Source organism: Dendrobates tinctorius, unplaced genomic scaffold (assembly GCF_039654945.1).
Source record: "Dendrobates tinctorius isolate UK_male_01 unplaced genomic scaffold, ASM3965494v1 ptg000334l, whole genome shotgun sequence".
In the NCBI taxonomy this organism is placed as follows: domain Eukaryota; kingdom Metazoa; phylum Chordata; class Amphibia; order Anura; family Dendrobatidae; genus Dendrobates; species Dendrobates tinctorius.
The window spans coordinates 3011307-3034034 of record NW_027362000.1 but is presented as its reverse complement, the minus strand read 5'-3'; the positions used below and the strand labels follow the sequence as shown (position 1 = coordinate 3034034).

Here is a 22728-nt window from a genome sequence, read left to right as displayed (position 1 = left end):
TTTATTCTAAGTTAATTGATAAGTATTTGAGATTCTCATCGTTCATGGGAAGAACTTGCCTTTTTCAATGTGAAGATTTTTTCACTTTATTTAATTCACGTTAAGGGAAAAAGCCTTGAAAAGTATTTATAGAGAGATCAGTAGATCAATAAATGGAAAATTTAAAAAAAAAAAACACAGATTATTCTCTTTCGTGATTAGCCCTTCCCTTTCCACACCCCTGTCTTTCAACTGAGGGATCTAACTGGTTGTTGAAAAAAAAAAAAAAAAAAATGATATGTAAATGCAGACCAATCACTGGCCTCTGGCAGGGAGGAGCACTACTCCAGAGAAGTATAAAGACAGCACTCCTAATCCATTAGGCACCTGTTCCCAGAAGGACTTCATTGTGTGGAAGTGCCAAAGAAGAGAATGAACTCCACTCATCTTCCAGCTCATCAGAGATCTACAAACCTTCGTCAGATTTATCCAAAAAGTGCCCAGGAGGCTACAGAGATGGCGGTATATGGTGGAAACATCAGCACATACCACCAGCAGAACTTATATTCAGCGCCATGGACAGCCAACTGTGGAACTGCAGACTATGCACCTTCAACCAATTCTAACTTATGGCTTAATGGGCCAAGAGTCAATAATACACCAGGATGTCTTCCTGGAAATAACCCAAACTTGTACATGCCAACTTCTTATGGCTCTCAGAGACAAATCCTGCCAAATTTGCCTGGTTTTAGTCATCCAGCTCCTGGTTGGTTTTCCTCAGCTTCTCAGGAGGATCTTCTGAAGCGCGTGATGCCTCAATATTCTTACTCGGCTCTTATTGCTATGTCCATAGAAAATTCTCCACAAAAGAAAGTAACCCTGAGCCAGATCTATCACTTTGTGGAGAACTATTGTACTTATTATAACAAGCGAAAAGCAGGATGGCAAAATTCGATTCGACACAATCTCTCTCTAAACAACTGTTTTAAGAAAGTGCCAAGAGATGAGAGAGACCCAGGTAAGATCAGGACTTCAATTATTCTAATTATCTATATTTTTTAGTCGCAATAGTATTAGTATTTTCCATCAATTTAAACTTGGTTTTGTATTTTACAAAGCAAACAGATTAGCAGAAAATTTTGCTATAAGTATTTTTTGTTATAAATGTATTTTTTTCATAGATGTAATGAGTTTTACTTCCAAACAGGAAAAATTATTTTTATAAAAAAAAAAAAAAAAAAAAAAAAAAAACACACTTCAGAAAGTTTTGAACAACTGCTTGAATGACTAAAATTTTCCTATACATTTCTGCAATTGTTTTTTCATTTAGTATATCTGTAAAAACATTTCATTTTCACAGATTTTTGTTTTAATAGTTTGTACTTTAGTGCTGCTATATTTTTATTTATATTTAGGTTTTATTTTGTTAGAGCAATAATTTTTTTTTTTTTTCTTTTACAATATTTAGGCAAAGGCAGTTACTGGACTCTGGATCCCAACTGTGAGAAGCAGTTCAACAATGGGAAATTTTGCCGGACAAAAAAGCGCACATCAGAGTCCAACAAGACTGACACTGCCGTGGCTAAGAGTGAAGGTCACCAAGCTCTAGGGAGTCAACGTGTTGATGGCCCATCTATGATGACTCCATCATCCACAGTGGTGGAAGCATCCTCTGAAGCTCTGAAGAGCACCTCTCCCTCGGAAATCACCTCTACCCCCTGTTTGAACAACTTTTTTAGTAGTATGACCTCCTCCTTGGACTCCAGCTCAGGGAACAATCAGATGTCTCTGGGCTTGGTCAATGAACTCTCCCAGAGGAACATCACTGCATTGAGCAGTTTCACTCCAGGCTCCTTGATGGAACAATCTGCAGATTTACAGAACACTTTATCTCAGAGGCCTCTATCACAATTCATTCAACAGTTCCCATCTTTCTTTTAAGAGTTAACCGTAAATGGCAGTGTACGGTTATCTGCCAGCCATGTACATAGTGGTTTGATACCTTGCACAATGTATATATTTGGGAAGACAGAGGCGTTTTTACTGTTTCTTTCTAAATGTTTATATCTTTATATGTATTATCCAATAGATGTTATTATGATATTTTTAATAAATTGTGTAAAAAAAATAATCTAATTTTGAATTAATCTTTTGCGATGATTGGAAATGAAAAATAAAAAGTGTTTTGTTTTTTTTTAAAGAAAAGAAAAAGGGCTCCTGTTAAAGGGATTCTTATACTGTTTGCAGGTGCTTTATCTTGGAGCTATGCAGCTCTGTCTTTACCCTGTCTTTCTGTCCATTTCATATCTATCCATCTATTTCTTACGTACATATACACATTATATATATAGTAAGGTAGAGGCAGGACACATAGTTGATGGGAGGTATGTATCATGGAGGTGGTTGCCCTCTGTAATGTAAACCTGGACTTGGACTAATGCTCTAGTACACATAGTACTAAGGGGTTTATTTTTTGTGCATCATGTTTACAGGCAAAGAACATATACAATCAGAGTATAATAGAGTTTATAACCAAAGGAAAAAAAAACTCCTAAAATATAACTTATCTATATAGTTAAAACTTCCATATAAATCACAAAGCACTCTGTAGGGTCACTTGTAGTTATCAATCCTATTGATGTGTAATGATAAGGAAAATAAATAGAAAACCACTAGAATAACAAGGTCATAGGCTTATGGAGTAACCAATAGACATTTATCATTATAATGAATTCTCAATGGATATAGTAAAAAACATTGTAGTGCCCTAACACTAAACCATCTACATAACAGTCATAGGAAAGTGTGGTATAGTGGCTAGAGTCTATGTGCCAGAATATATACAAGTAGAATACGCTACAGCAAAATATATTATGAGGGTTCACAAAAAAGTAATGCCTCCTTAAAGCGTATAGACATAGGCAGAGCAGAAGCGATCCATCAGGATCAATGTATTGATCAGAAATACAGTAGACCAAAAAATAGATAAATGAATGTACTTATCTTATATGGTAGCAAACAAGCCCATCCCTACCGGCTTCTCCCAGGAAATGTAAACCAGGGTTCATCAGGCGTCCTCATGTGTAGTGATGAGAATACGGTCGGAAAACGATCACCAAACAAATTCGGCACGAATATGGCACATTCGGATTCATGATTGATAACACGGGGATGAGTGGAAAACGGCCTTTAACACACCGAAGGGGCACTGCAGGAACCTTGAGATGTCTTTTGGTCATATCAATGCGCCTGCCCTATTCCAACATTTTGTTGATGTTTCTGCTCATCTTTTAGTGAGGTTTGTTATTATTTACCTTGATGACATTCTTATGTACTCCCAGGATTATGAGTCTCAGATTGAACATGTCAGACAGGTATTGCATATTCTCAGAGAATAAAATGCATGCTAAACTCATGTATTCACCATGCAGGAACTACCTTTTTGGGTTGTGTGATTTCTGCTGGGGATTTTCAGACACATCCCACTAAATTACAGGCTACTAGTAGAATGGGACTACAACGTTTTTTGGGTTTTGCAAATTTTTACAATAATAATGGGCTGCACATAGTGCTTCATACAGTATAGTGGGCTTCATATATTGATCACGAGTCCCATATATTGTTCAATACAGTACTATGGGCACCACATAGTCGTCCATTCAGAATAATGAGCCCCTTATATTGCTCCATACAGTATTATTGGCACTGCATAGTGATCAAAACAGAATAATGGGTTCCATATATTGCTCCTTACAGAAAAATGGGTCCCCTTATAATGCTCCATACAGTATTATGGGCCCCACAAGAGTGCTCCTTACAATATAATGGATTGCATATATTGCTCCAAACAGACTAACGGGTACCATATATTGCTCCATACAGTATAATGATCCACATACAATGGGGAAATATAAGTACTTAGTCAGCCACCAATTGTGCAAGTTCTCCCACTTAAAAAGATGAGAGAGGCCTGTAATTGACATCATAGGTAGACCACAACTATGAGAGTCAAAATGAGAAAACAAATCCAGAAAACCACCTTGTCTGATTTGGCAAGATTTATTTTTCGAGTGGATGACTAGTGGTGCTAAAATATTTAGTTCATCTTAGAATTTATTTATATACTTGTAAAAAACCTAAGCTTTATGAATAACATTAAACGTTATAAGGCAGTAGAACATTGTGTTTATAACAGGATTTTATTATAAAATAAATTACATTTTCTTAATGTTCTCGGTAATGTATTTACATTTAATTTTTCTTAACCTATCATAATTAATTCTTTATCGGATTGTATTTTTTGTTTCTATTTGTAGTTTTCAATATTTTAGCTATGTATGTTTTATACATTTCTTGCACCATATGTAATTGTTGGAACCGATTACCAAATATCTTATTTATGTGATTTTCCTTTACTTCATTTTATCTTAAGAGGTTTTTGCTTTTTCTTGTTTACTTTTATACATATGTATATTTTAACCCCTTAGCGACAGAGCCAGTATGCAGCTTAATGACCAGGCCAATTTTTACAATTCTGACCACTGTCCCTTTATGAGGTTATAACTCTGGAACGCTTTAATGGATCCCGCTGATTCTAAGATTGTTTTTTCGTGACATATTGTACTTCATGTTAGTGGTAAAATTTCTTCAATAAGTCTTGTGTTTATTTATGAAAACGGAAATATGGCAAAAATTTTGAAAATTTTGCAATTTTAAAACTTTAAATTTGTATGCCCTCAAATCAGAGATGTGTCAGACAAATTTCTTAATAAATAACATTTCCCACATGTCTACTTTACATCAGCACAATTTTGGAAGCAAAATTTTATTTTTGTTAGGAAGTTATAAGGGTTAAAAGTTGACCAGCGATTTCTCATTTTTACAACAAAATTTACAAAACCATTTTTTTTTAGGGACCACATCATATTTAAAGTCATTTTGAGGGGTGTACATGACAGAAAATACCCAAAAGTGGCACCATTCTAAACACTAGACCCCTCAAGGTGCTCAAAACCACATTCAAGAAGTTTATTAACCCTTTAAGTGCTTCACAGGAACTAAAGCAATGTGGAAGGAAAAAATTAGCATTCAACTTTTTTTTTGCAAAAAATTTACTTCAGAACCAATTTTTTTTATTTTCACAAGTGTTAAAAGAGAAAATCAACCACAAAATTTGTTGTACAATTTCTCCTGAATACGCTGATACCCTATATGTGGGGGTAAACCACTTTTTCAGCACACGGCAAAGCTCTCAAGGGATGGAGCGCCGTTTGACTTTTTCAACGCAGAATTGGCTGGAATTGAGATCGGATGCCATGTTGCGTTCGGAGAGCCCTTAATGTGCCTAAACAGTTGAAACCTCCAACAAGTGACCCCATTTTGGAAACTAGACCCATTAAGGAACTTATCTAGATGTGTGGTGAGCACTTTGAACCCCCAAGGGCTTCACAGAAGTTTATAACGTAGAGCCGTGAAAATAAGAAATTATTTTTTTCCACAAAAATGATCTTTTCGCCCCCAAATTTTTATTTTTTACAAGGGTAACAGGAGAAATCATACCCGCAAAGTTGTTATGCGATTTGTCCTGAGTACGCCGATACCCCATATGTGGGGGGGAACCACTGTTTGGGCGCATGGGAGAGCTCGGAAGGGAAGGAGTGCCATTTTGGAATGCAGACTTTGATGGAATGGTCTGCGGGCATCATGTTGCGCTTGCAGAGCCCCTGATGGGCCTAAACAGTGGAAACCCCCCACAAGTGATCCCATTTTGGAAACTAGACCCATTAAGGAACTTATCTAGATGTGTGGTGAGCACTTTGAACCACCAAGCGCTTCACAAAAGTTTATAAACGCAGAGCCGTGAAAATAAAAAGTATTTTTTTATTTCCACAAAAGTGATTTTTTAGACCCCAATTTTTAGATCCCTAAAGTTGACAAATAGTGGAAACCCCTCAATTCTTGCTCCAACCCTAACCCCAACACACCCCTAACCCTAATCCCAACCCTAACCCTAATCCCAACCCTAATCCCTAAACCTAATTCTAACCCTAATTCTAGTTCGCCCTAACCCTAATTCTAACCCTAGTCGTGACCCGAGCCCTAACCCTAGCCCAGCCCTAGCACAACCCTAGCCTAACCCTGGCCCTAACCCTAGCCCAACCCTAACCCTAACCCTAACCCTAACCCTAACCCTAACCCTAACCCTAGCCCAACCCTAACCCAACCCTAACCCAACCCTAACCCTAGCCCAACCCTAACCCTAGCCCAACCCTAACCCTAACCATAGCCCTAACCCTACCCTAACCCTAATGGAAAACTGAAAAAAAAAATATTTTCTTTATTTCATTATATTGGCCTATATAAGGGAGTGATAAACGGGGGGGTTATGTACTATTTTTTTTATTTTGATCACTATGATCGTTTATCATAGTGGTTAAAATAATGAATGGAATCTGCCAGCCGGAGCCGGCAAATTCCCGGCGGGCGCACTGCGCATGTGCCCGCCATTTTCAAGATGGCGGCGCCCATCGGAGGACGCCGGCGGGACGTGGGACCACCGGGAGGGGACCCTATTTCTCTCTCCTCTGATGTGTGATCACATCAGAGGAGAGAGAAATTAAATGTAAAATCGCGGCTTTTTTTTGTGGTCGCCGTTATAGGGTTAATAAAAGCGATCGCAAAAGCGGGGGTCGGTAAAAAACGACCGATTCATGTTCTCTGGGGTCTCGGCTACCCCTGGCAGCCGAGACCCCGGAGAAAATCTGACACTGGGGGCGCTATTCACTTAAATCACAGTGCCGTGAATTAACGGCGCTGTGGTTTTAGTACCCTTAATTACCACCGTTAAAAGGCGTATTGGCGGTCGTTAAGGGGTTAAACATGTTTTTACATGTCATTATATGTTTGTCTTTATTTTTATTTTCATTTATGTTTTTGTATATATTTTCAAGTGAATGTTAGTGATGGGCGAGCACTAAAATGCTCGGGTGCTCGTTGATCGGGTCGAGCAAATTGGAATACTCGGGTACTCGGACAGAACAACGAGCCCAATGTAAGTCTATGGGAGACCCGAGCATTTTTACCGCGATCCTTTTAAGGTCTAAAAATGTATGAAAATTATGGAAACACTGCTCAAATGACATGGGGACATCATGGGGATCTCCCCTGGAAGCATTCCTGACTCATAGTTCACAGCTTTAAACAATGTTGTGGGAGTTTCATGCCATTTTTACTGGTGCACCAAAAAACATACCAAAACGAAACCAAAACAGATTTTGCTGGGAAATATGTTAAGGGACATCTTTTCCAGGTTATTGACTTGTATATAAAAGGCAAAATTACCCCAGACCAAAATGTTCCTCCACCGCTTGGGCTATGTTCACATGCAGCGTTTTTGAGGTGTTTTGCAACTTTAACATTGCTTTCAACCAAAGCAAATGCATTCACTGGGAAAGGTCATTGTAACATTTACCAATCCTAGCTGGCCATGTGGTGTGTGACACATAAGTAGACACATCTTGTTTCATTTATGAAGGAGGGATTCAGTCACAGATCCTATTTTTACCAGAGCATCAGGTAGTATTAATCTGCTTAAAGGGCCATTACTAACTAGTGGGTCTCCTAAACTGTTATAACCTATTAAGCGAGTGGTGTTATGAATGAGTCACTGAGGAGGAAAAACAAAAACAAGCTAAGCCACAGAAAACCAGAGAGGTTGGTAACTAAGTGGATTGCAGACACCTGATCCTATCCACACAACTAGCAGTAGCCGTGGAGCGTTCCTACGATGATCCTAGATGCCACGTCACAGCCGGAGAACTAAATAAGGCTAAAGCAAGAAAAGGGGAAATCTAAACTGCCCCAGAGCAGACCCCAAACCAATAGACAGCCCTGTTGTGAGCTCATCTGTTCATTCACCTTTTGTGTCCGAGGATCTCCCTCTTCTGGTGAAGGAAGGTAGTGAGGCTGATTTGGATGAAAGAAACCAACCACCTGATCAGATGGATTGTGATTGGATATCAGGAACTTCAGACTGGATATAAGGCAGCCGACGCCCTTCTGAGTGGCTGGTGATTTCTCTGCTGGATTCTTGGAGACCAGTCTGATTCCTGCTTCCCAAAGATAAGTTTTTGCTCTGCTATTGAACTTAGTGGTTTTGGTTTTGTTTACCTTGTTTTTTGAGTTCAGCCATCCCAGGCTGGGGGTGTGCTGGATTCTTATTCCTTGATCAGTGTTCTCTTTTGCTCTGCTTTCAGAATATTCTGAGTGCTGAAATAGGGTTTGAAGTCTTGTGACTTCAGGGTCCTTTTTGCTTAAAAGTTGTGTTGGTAATATTTTTAACAGGGTTTTCTCGGATTACAGAAAGCAGCTTTTCTGTCCTGTCCTTTTTAGTTAGCTTGGGCCCCATCGTTTGCTCAACCTATCTTTCTGTGTTAGTGTTTTCATCTTGTTTCACCGTCATATGTTGGGGACTGCCTATTGCTTTGGGGTCTGCTCTGGGGCAGTCAGTTTTCCCCTTTTCTCTCTTTAGGCTTATTTAGCTCTCCGGCTGTGACGAGGTGTCTAGGATCTCTGTAGGAACACTCCATGGCTACTGTTAGTTGTGTGATAGGATTAGGGGTCTGCAATCTGCTAGGTTCCAACCTCTCTTATTTTCTGGGCTGAGCTTGTGTTTTGTTTTTTCCTCCTCGGTGACTCAATTATAACCCAGCCCCCAAACATGTATTAACGGTGAGACAAGATGAAAACACAAACACAGATAGAAAAATAGGCTGAGCAAACTATGGTGCCCACACTAACTAGAAAGGACAGTAAAGGAAAGATGCTGTCTGCAATCCGCACAAAACCCTGCCAAAAAAATGTCCAACACTTTCTGAGAAAAAAAACCCTGAAGTCGCTAGACTTCAATTCCCTATATCAGCACTCAGGTATATTCTGAAGACAGAGCAAAAAGAGACCATTCTGATTAGGGACAAAAAGCAAACTGGCATAAACAGAGACATAAGAATGGAAATTCAGCACAGCCCCAGCAGGGGCTGGCTGACCACAAAAACTGAGTAAACCAGACCAAAACTCATGTGAAAAAATAGCAGAGCACACTTAGCTTGAGAAGGCAGGAGCAGAACAGGAAACCAGAACCTCAGGGCAGGAGAAAATCACCAGCACAAAATTAGGGAGTTGGCTGTCTTAAATCCAGTCAGACTCCTGATGTCCACTCACAGTCCTCCTCCTCAAGTGTGAGGTCCCTGCCATTTAGATCAGCTTCATTACCTTACTGTCCCCACCAGAGGGAGACCAGATGGAGAACTCACAACTCCTAAGTCAACACAGCCAGCTCCAGCACCCTCACCAGAAGCCAGAAGCAAACCAGAAAATGAGTTCACAACAGAGTGGATGGGCTGCCAAGAACTACGACGCACCCCAATACCCCTTTCACGAGATGTCCAGGAGGGCTTCTATAAAAAATGTTACATTTAATGCAAGGCCTGCCCTGCTACCAAGTCATATGCACCCCAATAGCCCCAATCCCCCTTGGAAGAAACATGGAGTAGGGCCTCTTAAAAAAAAAAAATGTCCCATGAAAAAGGAGCGTGTCTCCTAGACTTGTAATGCCCATACACTAAGTGTGTTGGCTGGCAACCATGTTCCCCTGTGGGGTACACCTCAACCTTTTCCATAACAAGTATTTTATGCCCAGCAAAACCACCCAACATTGTTTGTGTGACGACTCCTGGAGTGGACCCTCTGGGCCATGATACCAACCCACCCCGGGCGAGCTGACCTAGTGAGGACCACCCCTTATACAGGGAGTGTCAGGGGCAGGCCCAGGAGAATAAAGTGCCACGACTGCTGGAACCAGGTGGCCGACTCAAAGGAGGCATGAGACACCATGTTTAGCAGGGTGAAGACGGGGCACGCAAGGTACAGGAATATGTAAAGCGTGTACTCGGGGCATGCTGGGTACAGAAGTGCAAACAGCGTCTACATGGGGGCAAACAGGGTACAGCATGGTGCAGGACCTCTACTGGAAAGCACGCCAGGGTACAAGGTAGTGGTCCTGAGTACAGAGAGCCACCATGCAGACATCAAGAAGGCTTAGCAAAGAAGCAAAACCAATAATCAGGCGCCGCCTACAGGAAGAGGAGTCCTGATATGGGGAATGCACGGCGGGACATCCGGGTCAGGTCCTCCAGGACCATAGAGACGTCAGAGTCAGTGCAGGCGCAGTCAGAGCTGCGGGTTGTGTGCAAGCGCATCGGATGGGACCTGGTACCGGGTATGCAGTCAAGAGCACGCGACATACGCACGCACCCTATGGGACCTCAGCACTGGACGCGAGACCAGAAGTGAATAAGTCAGGCGGCGTGCACCAGCTGGGGAGGTACGTGTGAGAGTAGCCTAACAGTTCAGACTTCGACACTGTCTGTAGCAGCACGGAACATGTTAACCCTGTTGATCTATTGAGGGTGGATGATGAGACCTGGAGGAAGGCCTGATTTTAAATTATGCCCCATTTAAAGGAGCCAGTCTCCGAGACTTGGAATGCCCATACACTAAATGTATGGGCTGGCAAACATTTCCCCCTAGGGTAGATATCAACATAGTGTGGCTTTTTTTTGGGGGGGCATCATAAACCCCTTGCTAAACTGTAACTTGGTTTCATACACGGTTGCTGCTGGGAAGGTGCAGGTTTTTAGTAAAAATATGGCAGACGAATCATTGTATGAAGTGATCTGGAAAAGGGGCATGGTGATTACAGGAATGTGAAAGTACATTATTAATAACAGCAGTGGCTATGGGAGGTATGACATCCAGGATACAGCCAACAATGATTCGTCGTTTAGCCACCATCATTTACCAAAATCGGTTTCATGCCCGTCAGAAGATCAGTGTACCAGATGTGCGTGTGAGATTCGTCCTAAGAAATGCCCATCCCAAATATGTTGCCAAACATGCACATGTCTGTATAACGGTTAAAGTGCAACATGTTTGTGAGATGCTGAATTATATATATCAGATCAGTGGAGGAGGAAAACCAAACAAAATGATGAACGCTTGTGAAAAACTAAGTTTAAAGAGAAGTACACCATCCGTAACTATAAACACACCCATGGCACAAGCATCTTCACCCATACATATTACCAATAATATACTAATGTCAGAGTCTAAAATTAATTGTCCGAGTGTAACCAACATTGTTAAAGGAATGCACAAAACCTACATAACCCCGACTCTTTGAAAAAACGGATATCCTCTTTACAACATATGGACGATGTTGGTATTGATGACGACTTACAAAATTTCCACATCCACACCAAGATGATGAAGATCACAGCTGCAAAAAATGTTCAAAAAGGCAGTGAATGTCTGGAAAATAATTTTCTCTAGGGCAAAGTTTACCTCTTACTAAAGTGGTAACGAAAGAGGCATACACGGCTCTCAGGTGTACTCAGTGTGAGATGCTTGAAAGATGATGTATTCTGATTTGTCGATGTCCACTTTTAGAAAGCGAGCAGACAAGAAGGATGATTAGGTGGCAAGACATGTGATTTTGGTCAGTGAGGAGGAGTTGTCAGGTAGATATGCGTGACATCGGCGTAGTGATGATATTGCAAACCGTGCCATTACATTATTTGGCCCAGGCCGAAGGTGTAGATGGAGAAGTGTAAGGGTCCTAGAACAGAGCCTTGGGGAACAATGAAAAACACATGTTGAGGTGAGGAGGTGTTGTGGTAGAGGGAGACAATGAATGTCCCTCTACCAGTCGTCTTGTTTTTTTAAAGACTCTGACAATAACCCCTAAAAGGACATTTGCACGACCGGCCAGGGCCGCATCAGCAGGGGTAGTAAAACTACCATCCTTACCACCACCAGCATGATCAGGCACATGGCAGCAAAGCAACAGAATTTGTTGGTTGAACACCAGGCTCCATGAACAGTGTCTGCTGGTGAAACCACTGCCTCTTCCCCTGTTGTGCATGCAAGCCAATCCCCTGTCCACAGTGCATGCAAAGATGCCTCCTTCCTTGCACCTGCTTTTGACGACAGTAAAATAGCACCATCATCAAGCTTGTCCATGTCCTTGTCCCAGCGCAGCCTCCAGTTGTCCAGACCCCAGTCATTGGACCATAAGTGGAAAGACGCAGCCAACGCCCCACAGGCCACAGTACTAAATTAACATATTTCTCGTCTGCTTGCGCTGGAAATGTTGCATTTTAGGCTCGTGGGAAACGGACGCTTTCCACAACCTGATGGTGACCGTAACAAGGTTCTTGGTCCTCACCCGACACGGTTTCTCCTGGTCTGCCTTCACGACATTAGACAAGCAAGAACGTGTCCCACAACATTACCCGTGCCATCAACAATGCTGGTACAGGGAAGGTGCACCTAACCACGGACCCGTGGACAAGTGCTTGTGGGCACGGATGGTACATCTCGCTGATGGCACACTGGGTGGACAGCTGTGAAACAGCAGGCATATCGGTGGATGAGACCGCTGAACCCACAGCCAGTAATGTTTGAGAGTGACTGAGTGGAACCTGGTGGCTGCTCTGTGGTGAGGCGAGCTCACACAAGTGCCATGCCTGGCTCATGTGCTTAACTGAATTGGTCAATGATTTTTGAAAAGCGACATGGAGCTGGCAGATCTGCTGGTAAAAATACAACACTCTAAATACCCATTTTAGAAAGTCAGCTACAGCTTCATCCGCCCTTGCCGTGATTCAGCAGCGCTTGCTACTTCTGGCTCACCGACTGGTGTGTGATGCCCCCAGGCATTCGAACTTTACACTGCAGATGTAGGAAAGGATTTCTGAGCAGAAGGGGGCAGTTGGTGACTAATTTACCATCCAGCATCAACAAGGTTGTTGGTATTCAGTTCTGTCTTCACACAACATCTGAGGTGTGGACATGGATGTTTTACATGTGAACCATACACCAAAACTTTGAGGAATCCACCAAGAGAGTGAACAACAATGACACCATAATTAACATCTCCATCCTGCTTATCCGTGTTCTAATTTGAATATTGAAAATTATTATAGAGAGAAAAAGGGAATTAGACCTACAGGTAATTCTGTTTCCTGTAGTCCCTTAGGACACCACCATGGCGGACTTCCTTCCTTGACCTATAGTGGGACAGTATCAGAGAGGTTAAAAGGCCCCTCACACCTCCACCCTCCAGTGTTTTTTCAAAGTACCACCGAGGATGGATGGAAATGGTCTAAACGCGCCCTTACAAACGCGTATGTAAGACCCTTTAGCGGCTCCATCCTAATCTCGAGCCACGATGACCTGATGGATGAACAAACTGATGATCGATCCCAAGCAAGCCTAAAGACAAACATAAGGGAGGGAACTAAGGGTGCTATCCTGAGGGACTACAGGAAACAGAATTACCGGTAGGTCTAATTCCCTTTTTCCCTTACGTCCCTCTGGACAGCTCTATGGAGAATACCAAAGCAAAAGGTCTCAGGGTGGATACAGAAGCCCCAGGATCAAAGTTCTAGGTAGGAACCAGGCTAGACATAGAAATTATCTATAATATGAGAAGAAATATAGATATTGAAAGGGATCTACAAAGGTAATCACCATAGTGAGTGTCTGATATATGTCTATAATGGCCAATTTCAGTATGAATGTAGCAAATAAGATCTGCAGTGGAACAACCTGTTGCACCCCAATACCACTAATGAACTGCAGTGAATTACAGTTATTGTGATAGATACTTATGAACACTGCAGTCACAGAATAGGTTTAAAACCTTATTGCTCAGCAAAAGGTATGGTGATAACCACAGCCACAATACAAAGAGGACTGTACAGACCAGTAATTCGCTGTATGTGCTTATCACACAGGATAGTTCCTTCGTCGGTCCCCCTGGTCTCGGCTTAAACCTTGGCTAGACACCAGCTTACCAGACGGCAAGGAAACCTGCAGGCCAGAGACCCTTCACTGCCGGAAGATCAGAGAAATAACAGTACATGGAAAATAGCGGAGCATTGAGATGTATGTACCCTACTCATCCAGGAGATCATGTGTATTCTGAATCCTTTACATGTCTAAACCTCAAGAAAGGGTTGGATATTATTTAAGACTAAGGAAATACTCCATCTGGCAGGTAACCTCTCCTGCCAAAACCAACATTGGCTTTTCATTAGAAGCATTGAAAGGGAAATGTGGATCTTCACCTGTTGTGAGTTCATTTTCCCCTTCACCGTCGATGTCTGATGAACTCCCTCTTCTGGTGAAGGAAGGTAGTGAGGCTGATTACCAAACACCTGATCAGGTAGATGACTGGGTGACAGGAACTTCTGACTGGATATAAGGCAGCCAATGCCCTTCTGAGTCGCTGGTGATTTCTCTGCTGGATTCTTGGAGACCAGTCTGATTCCTGCTTCCCAAAGATAAGTTTTTGCTCTGCTATTGAACTTATTAGTTTTGTTTACTTTGTTTTTTGGAGTTCAGCCATCCCCGGTCGGGGGTGTGCAGAGTTCCATTTTTGTCTCTGATCAGTTTGTCTCTTTGCTCTGTCTTCAGAATATACCTGAGTGCTGATACAGTCTTTTTGAAGTCCTAGCGACTTCAGGGCCTGTTTTTCCTATCAGACGGTTGGGACATTTTTTGGTAGGGTTTTTTATGTATTGCAGACAGCAGCTTTTCTATCCTGTCCTTTTTAGTTACCTTGGGCCCCATCGTTTGCTCAACCTATCTTTCTATCTGTGTTAGGGTACCGTTACACCTAGCGATGCACCAGCGATCCCGACTAGCGATATGACGCGGTCAGGATCGCTGGAGCATCGCTAGGTGGTCGCTAGTGAGCTGCCACACAGGCAGATCTCACCAGCGACATCGCTGGGGATGGGGATCGCTACTTACTTGTCAGACACGGCGATCCTGCGTCCTCCCGCCCGGCTCCACGCGTCGCTCATCGGCGCCACAGGAAGCCCCAGCAGAAAGTGGCCGACGAGGAATGGTCCAGGAGCTTCTCGCACGATCAGCGATAACCAGCGGGGGAGCCGGTCGGAGGCAAGTATCACATGCAGCGATATCGCTAGCAATATCGCTGCAACGTCACAAAATCAGTGACTTTACAGCGATATTGCTAGCGATATCGCAGTGTGTAACGGGGGCTTTAGTGTTTTCATCTTGCTTCACCGTCATTATATGTTGGGGGCTGCCTATTGCTTTGGGGTCTGCTCTGGGGCAGTTAAGATTTCCCCTTTCTTTCTTTAGGCCTATTTAGTCCTCCGGCTGTGATCGAGGGGTCTAGGGCATCGTAGGAACCCCCCATGGCTACTGTTAGTTGTTGTGGATATGTTCAGGGGTCGGCAATCCGATAGCTACCAACCTCTCTGGTTTTCTGGACTTCGCTTGTATTTTTGTTTTTTCCTCCTTCGGTGACTCATTCATAACATTCACCCCTGTTTTACTGATGTTAGACACAGGGAGTCTGGACTCTGGAACTGAGGAGAGTAAGTGTGTGTGTGTGTGTGTGTGTGTACGCTTCTATACAAGTTATTAGCCGAGACATCTTCTGAGAGATATTTATACCCCTGACTGCTATGGTGGGAGGAACCACACTCTAACTAGAGGGAAGTAGGTTTCCTCCCATCGCAGAGGGGATTGACTACTGCGAGGCAGATGGACTATGGGTTCTCAACTGCAAGAGTCATGGATACAGCTTCTTTACCTTAGGAGCCATGACTCCTGTAAGAGCAGCGAATATGGGATCCTCTGCCACCTGACACAGAGCTGCTGAATCGCCACCAGGTACAAAAAGTAGTGATGCCACCACTGGTAGACCTAATACAATGGATTTATGGGACAAGAATCTGTCTACCAGGTGTCTATCAAGTTAACTAGTCCGACTGCTCTATGTGGAGTCGGGAAGAATTGTTTTCTTCCACCTTATGGGATTTTTTGCACCCAGAATATGTCCACTTAACCCCTTACACCCCAAGGGTGGTTTGCAAGTTCATGACTGGGCCAATTTTTACAAGTCTGACCACTGTCCCTTTATGAGGTAATAACTCTGAAACGCTTCCATGGATCCTGGTGATTCTGACACTGTTTTCTCGTGACATATAGTACTTCATGATAGTGGTAAAATTTTATTTAAATAATTTGCGTTTATTTGTGAAAAAAAAAAATGGAAATTTGGCGAAAATTTTCGCAATTTTCCAACTTTGAATTTTTATGCCCTTAAATCACAGAGATATGGCACACAAAACATAAGTAACATTTCCCACATGTTTACTTTACATCAGCACAATTTTGGAACCAACATTTTTTTGTTAGGAAGTTATAAGACTTAAAAATTGACCAGCGATTTCTCATTTTTGCAACTCCATTTTATTTTTACAGACCACATCACATTTGAAGCCACTTTGAGGGGTCTATATGGTAGAAAATGCCCAGAAGTGACACCATTCTAAAAACTGCACCCCTTAAGGTGCTCAAAACCACATTCAAGAAGTTTATTAACCCTTTAGGTGCGTCACAGGAATTTTTTGAATATTTAAAAAAAAAAAAACTGGACTTTTAACTTTTTTTTCACAAAAAAAATACTTCAGGTTCAATTTTTTTATTTTACCAAGGGTAACAGGAGAAATTGGACTGCAAAATTTATTGTGCAATTTGTCCAGAGTACGCTGATACCTGATATGTGGGGAGAACCACTGTTTCGGCGCATGGCTGAGCTCAGAAGGGAAGGAGCGCCGTTTGACTTTTTCAATGCAAAATTGGCTGGAATTCAGATCGGATGCCATGTCACGTTTGGAGAGCCCCTGATGTACCTAAACAGTGGAAACCCCCACAAGTGTCCCCATTTTGGAAACTAGACCCCCAAGGAACTTATCTAGATATGTGGTGAGAACTTTGAACCCACAAGGGCTTCACAGAAGTTTATAAGGTATAGCGGTACAATTAAAATATCATATTTTTTCCACAAAAATGATCTTTTCACCCCCAATTTATTTTACCAAGGGTAACAGGACCCCAAAAGTTATTGTGAAATTTGTCCAGAGTACGCTGATACCCCACATATGGGAGTAGACCACTATTTGGGCGCATGGCAGAACTCGGAAGGGAAGCAGCCCAATTTGACGTTTTTGGCTGGAATTGAGATCGGACACCATGTCGCGTTTGGAAAACCCCTGATGTACCAAAACAGTGGAAACCCCCCACAAATGACAACATTTTGGAAACTAGATCCCCCAAGGAACTTATCTAGATGTGTGGTGAGCATTTTGAACCCCCAAGTGCTTCACAGAAGTTTATAGCGCCCGGGCGTGAAAATAAAAAAATCATTATTTTCCACAAGAATGATATATTTTTACCCCCAATTTTTTATTTTCCTAAGGGTAACAGGAGAAATTGGACCCCAAAAGTTGTTTTGCAATTTGTCCTGAGTAGGCTGATACCCCATATGTGGGGGTAAACCACTGTTTGGGCACATGGCAGAGCTTGGAAGGAAAGGACCACCATTTGACTTTTTCAAATCAGAATTGGCTGGAATTGAGATCAGACGCCATGTTGCATTCGGAGAGCACCTGATGTGCCCAATCAGTGGCAACGCCCAATTCTAACTCCAAACCTAACCCCAACACACCCCTAACCCTAATCTCAGCCCTAACCCTAACGGGAAAATGGAAATAAATACATTTTCTTTTAATTTTATTATTTTTCCCTAACTAAGGGGGTGATAACGGGGGGTTTGATTTACTATTTATGGCGGTTTTTATGTTTGGCAGCTGTCGCACGCTAAAAGACACTTTTTATTGTAAAAAATAGTTTTTGCATCACCACATATTGAGAGCTATAATTTTTCCGTATTTTGACCCACCGAGTCATGTGAGGTCTTATTTTTTGCAGGACGAGTTGACGTTTTTATTGGTACCATTTTCGGGCACATGATATTTTTTGATCGCTTTCATTCCAATTTTTGGGACGCAGAATGAACAAAAACCAGCGTTTCTTGAATTTCTTTTGGGGGGTGCGTTTACACCTTTCCGCGTGCGGTGAAATTGATAAGACGTTTTTTTTTCTTCAGGTCAGTATGGTTACAGCTATACCTCATTTAGGTCTTTTTTTATGTGTGGTCGGTTTTATGCAATATAAACTATGTTATATAAAAAATTATTATTTTTGCATCGCTTTATTCTGCGAGCTATAACTTATTTTTTCTCTAATGATGCTGTATTGTGTCTCTTTTTTTGCAGGACAAGATGACGTTTTCAGTGGTACCATGGATATTTATATGCGTCTTTTTGATCGCGCGTTATTGCACTTTTTGTTCGGCGGTATGATAATAAATCATTTTTTTGCTTCGTTTTTTATTTTTATTTTTTAAGGGGTTCGCTAAAGGGGTTCACTAATGGGAAAGTTTTATAAGGCAGGTCGCTACGGACATGGCGATACCAAATGTGTACTTTTATTTATTTATTTTTTTTTTCCAAATAATGAATTTATTGGGGGAATTTTTTTTTTCTAATTTGGCGATTTTTATAAAAATTTTTTAACAATTTTTTTTTAACTTTATTACATTGTCCCAGGTGGGACATAACGGTCCTGTGACAGATCGCTGATCACTATGACGTACTATTCCGTCCCTGGGAATTAAGTCCCATGGCACATGGACGGGATAGTACGTCATATGGGATTAAGGGGTTAAAGGATGAACCCCAAAGATGTATGTCTCCCTTTAAAAGCTAACTATGAGAGGGACCTGCCTTTAGCACTCAAGACAGTAACTCACTTGAGAGTTCTGTTCCAAATAGAAGAAATGCTAAGTTACTAGGCCAATTCAAGCATAACTGTTGGTCTGGCTAAGTCCAGTTGCCAAGAATGGAGCAACAGAAACTGGGTCTGGGTCCCGAAACACGAAGCCCAGAGTTGGGGCCTTAGACAAAATGTAAAGTGGTAGGCCGACTATACAAGGTGCGGCCCACAAAAAGGCACAAGTCAGAAGGTCCAAGCCAGAGGCCCACAGCCAGAGGCTCAAAGCCACATCACCCGAGGTACTATGAAGCACAGAGGTATTAAGACCCACAAATGACCCCCTGAGGCGCAGGGGTACCAAAGCCTTATGACGCCATATGATGCACAGAAGCCTTATGCTGTACAGAAGCGCTGTGACGCAATATGATGTGCCAAGACACTATGGGGCGATATGATGCAATATGATGCATAGAGCCACTATGAAGGCTTATGATGCAATTTGATGCACCAAGAGACTATGAAGCTATATGATGCAGTATGATGCACAGACACTATAAAGCGCTATGATGCAATACGATGCCCAAAGGCACTATGAAGCAACATAGTGGAATATGCTGCAGAGAGGCCCCATGAAGCCCCATGATGCCGTATGGTGTACAGAGGCACCATGAAGCCCCCTGATGCCGTATGATGCACAAGGGAACTATGAAGCCATATGATGTACAAAGGCACTATGAAGCCATATGATGCACAGAGGTACTATGAAGCACAATGATGCAATATGAAATACAATGATGCCATACGAAGCACACTGATGCCATATGAAGCACACTGATGCCATATGAAGCACAATGATGCCAAATGATGCGGTATGATGCACCGCGGCAGTATGGCGCACGGCGGCAGTATGGTGCACAGTGACAATATATTGTGTACAGTGGCAATATATCGTGCACCGTGGCCATATATCGTGCACAGCGGCAATATATCGTGCACAGCGGCAATATATCGTGCACAGCGGCAATATATCGTGCACAGCGGCAATATATCATGCACAGTGACAATATATCATGCCCAGCGGCAATATCCTGCACAGCGGCCATATCCTGCGGCGACACGATGTTCAGCGGCGACACGATGTTCAGCAGCGACACGATGCATAGAGACAAAACGATTCCCCTATGATGTAATATGATGCACAGACTACGGCCCTGCTTGAAGGTGCCAAACGAGAGACCAGGTCCCCAGTTACCTCCAAGAGAGCAATAAGAGATCCGGATAAATATCCGATCTGAATACTATATCTCAAATGTCAGACCGGCTCCACCTGAAGGAGCTAATTAATGAGCCGCAGGTGGAGGGCAGTCTTCCTGGAGACCATGTGCTGCATTCCACCATGTGTCCAGCCATAAGGCTCTGTGCAGACATGGCCTGCAACTAACTGAGGTCCCATTATGAGATGTAGCTTGGACAAATGGCCTTACTATAGCCTAGAGGTCCAAGACCTAGCTGCTTATATGTGAAGACACATCTCAGCACATGAGGCTCTAGGCCCAGCTTTGGCACCAAGGCATGAGGCTAGTATCACAGAGGCCAGGTCATGAACACAACATTCCAGCGTGCACTTACCTGTGCCGGCTCCACAACTGCTAGAAAGACAGGGGGAGCTGGTAACACAGAGCCTACCATGGAGGGAAGTAGCGTTCGGTCAGGAATGTTGTATTACTGCCAGTGATTTCCTCTCCTGTGCCCCACGAGATCCAAGAAACTAGGCTGTTGCCTGTCTCATTCTGCACTTTCGCGTTCTGCCGTGGAACGCACGCCGACCTTATGCTGACAATACTGGAGGCGCAACGGCCTACTCCACCGCATGTTTTCCGGAAGTAGCGATGTTTTGCCGTCCGGCGTCTGAGCAGAGAGCCTCCCACCGGGAGGAGCGGCTCAACCCAGGAGCACGTCCACTCGACTGGTCTTTGGGGCAGAGGGACTCCCCACCGGGGAGTGTCAGCCCTGGGCCCCTTGACAGGGGAAGGATTGGACGTGCAGCACGATCCCCCTTAGCCCATCATGCAGGCTGGCTGGGGAACTTCTCCAAGAGGTGTCAGCCACAGTCCGTTTGACAGGGGGGCTGAGACACCCAATCCCGTCTGGTACAGTGAATGACGGCTGAGGGACCTCTCCCAGAGAGGAGTCAGCCACGGACCGCCTGCCAGGGGAATGGAAAGCCATAAATGTCCACAGGCTAGCTTCACTCTAAGAGCAACCTCTCCAACAACCGTCCCCTGTTGGGACAGGAAAAACACTGGAGGGTGGAGGTGGGAGGGGCCTTTTAACCTCTCTCTGATCCTGTCCTACTATAATTCAAGGAAGGACGTCCTTCATGGTGCTGTCCGGAGGGACGCAAGGGAAAATATATTTACCGTTTAACCGTTTCAAACACAACAGTCCTAAATAACGATAACAAAAATTAAACCCAAAAAAACCTACTCTGCTCATGACAGCTTATAATCTACACTAAGTAATGGTAATAATAATTTAACCAAAACAAAACAATCCTGCGGGTGACAACTTAATATCTAAAATGAGGTGGGGAGCTTAAAAATACAGGGGTGTATTTACAATGATGTTTGTACTATGATCTTACTGATGTTTGTTGTAAGTGTTGTAGGCCTGACGAGAAGGAGGAGGAGGACAGCATGGCCAGTCGTCCCCATGGTGATGACATGGAAGTGTTGCCTGTTAGCAGTCTGGCACGCTTTGGGCTGACTTTATGTTACGCTGCGTTTCCCGTGACACTCATTACTAGTTGGTGACACTTCTAGACCCATGCTACAAGGAGAACTTTCAATCTCTTCAAGAGGCAGAGAGGTGTGCAAAAATGTTGCTGTACCAGAAGGCCCTTGTAGTGGAATTACTGAAAAAATTCCCACGTGAGAACGCTAGCAGCAGACGTCAGAGTTTGTTGTACAACCAAGGACTCCAAGCGAAAGAGACAGAAGCACAATGGCAAAGTTCTGGGACAGTTTTCTCAGACCCTCCCATCGTGCCGGCACTGAGGCAAGGGGTGCTGGCATAAGAAGTGCAATGTTTGGGAAGATGCTGAGGGAGTACCTTTCAGATCATACAAACGTTCTCCGGGATTCCTCTGTGCCTTTTAATTGGATATCCAAGCTGGACACGAGGCATGAACTGGCTCTCTACGCCTTGGAGGTCCTGGCCTGCCCTGCTGCTAGCATTCTATCAGAGCGAGTTTTTAGTGCCGCTGTTGGAATTGTAATAATAAATAATAATTTTACTTCTATAGCGCAGACATATTCCGCAGCACTTTACATTTCAGAGGGGACTTGTACAGATGATAGACATTACAGCATAACAATCACCACATAGATCATAACAGATACCAAGAGGTATGAGGGCCCTGCTCGCAAGCTTACAATCTATGAGGAAAAAAAAGGTAGACACGAAAGGTGGGTGGCAACAGTTGCCTTCATTGTTCGGACCAGCCATATTGTTAAGTGTGTAACAGTACAGAAATAGAGGGCTAATAGGTGCATAAAGCATGTGGGAACATGATGCGGGGAACCTGGTTATGGTAAAGCTTTTGATTGTGCCACACAGGGATAGTTAAGTTAATGTGCTAAGGCAGTAGGCCAGTCTGAGTAAATGCGTTTTTAGGGCAACCTTAAAATTGTAGGGATTGGGGACTAATCATATTGACCTGGGAAGTGCATTCCAAAGAATTGGCGCAGCACGTGTATAGTCTTGGAGATGGAGGGGGAGGTTTTGATTGAGGATGATAACCTCAGGTAATCAGCAGAACGGAGGCCATGGGTAGGGTGATAGACTGAGACGAGGGAAGAGATGTAGGGTGGTGCTGAGCCGTGGAGTGCTTTGTGGGTGAGGGTAATAAGTTTGTACTGGATTCTGGAGTGGATGGGAAGCCAGTGTAATGACTGTTACAAGGTAGAGGCATCGGTGTAATGATTGGCGAGGAATATGATCCTGGCAGCATTCAAGATGGATTGGAGG

The 22728-nt window shown here is 43.2% G+C and overlaps 1 protein-coding gene across 1 annotated transcript; it reads left to right on the top strand.

Annotated features, from left to right (window-relative positions):
• Positions 1-388: 388 nt before the first annotated feature.
• On the top strand, positions 389-2110 carry LOC141074813 (forkhead box protein I1c-like). Its single transcript, XM_073562059.1, has 2 exons — positions 389-997; positions 1448-2110. The coding sequence occupies exons 1-2, from the start codon at positions 412-414 to the stop codon at positions 1918-1920; spliced, it is 1059 nt and encodes a 352-aa protein (XP_073418160.1). The 5' UTR covers positions 389-411; the 3' UTR covers positions 1921-2110.
• The last annotated feature ends 20618 nt before the right edge of the window (positions 2111-22728 follow it).

Excerpts from the sequence above, each read along its gene's own strand:
- LOC141074813 (XM_073562059.1), top strand. The coding sequence starts at position 412 with ATGAACTCCACTCATCTTCCAGCTCATCAGAGATCTACAAACCTTCGT. Across the intron at positions 998-1,447 it reads AAGAGATGAGAGAGACCCAG|GCAAAGGCAGTTACTGGACT; the intron begins GTAAGATCAGGA and ends TACAATATTTAG.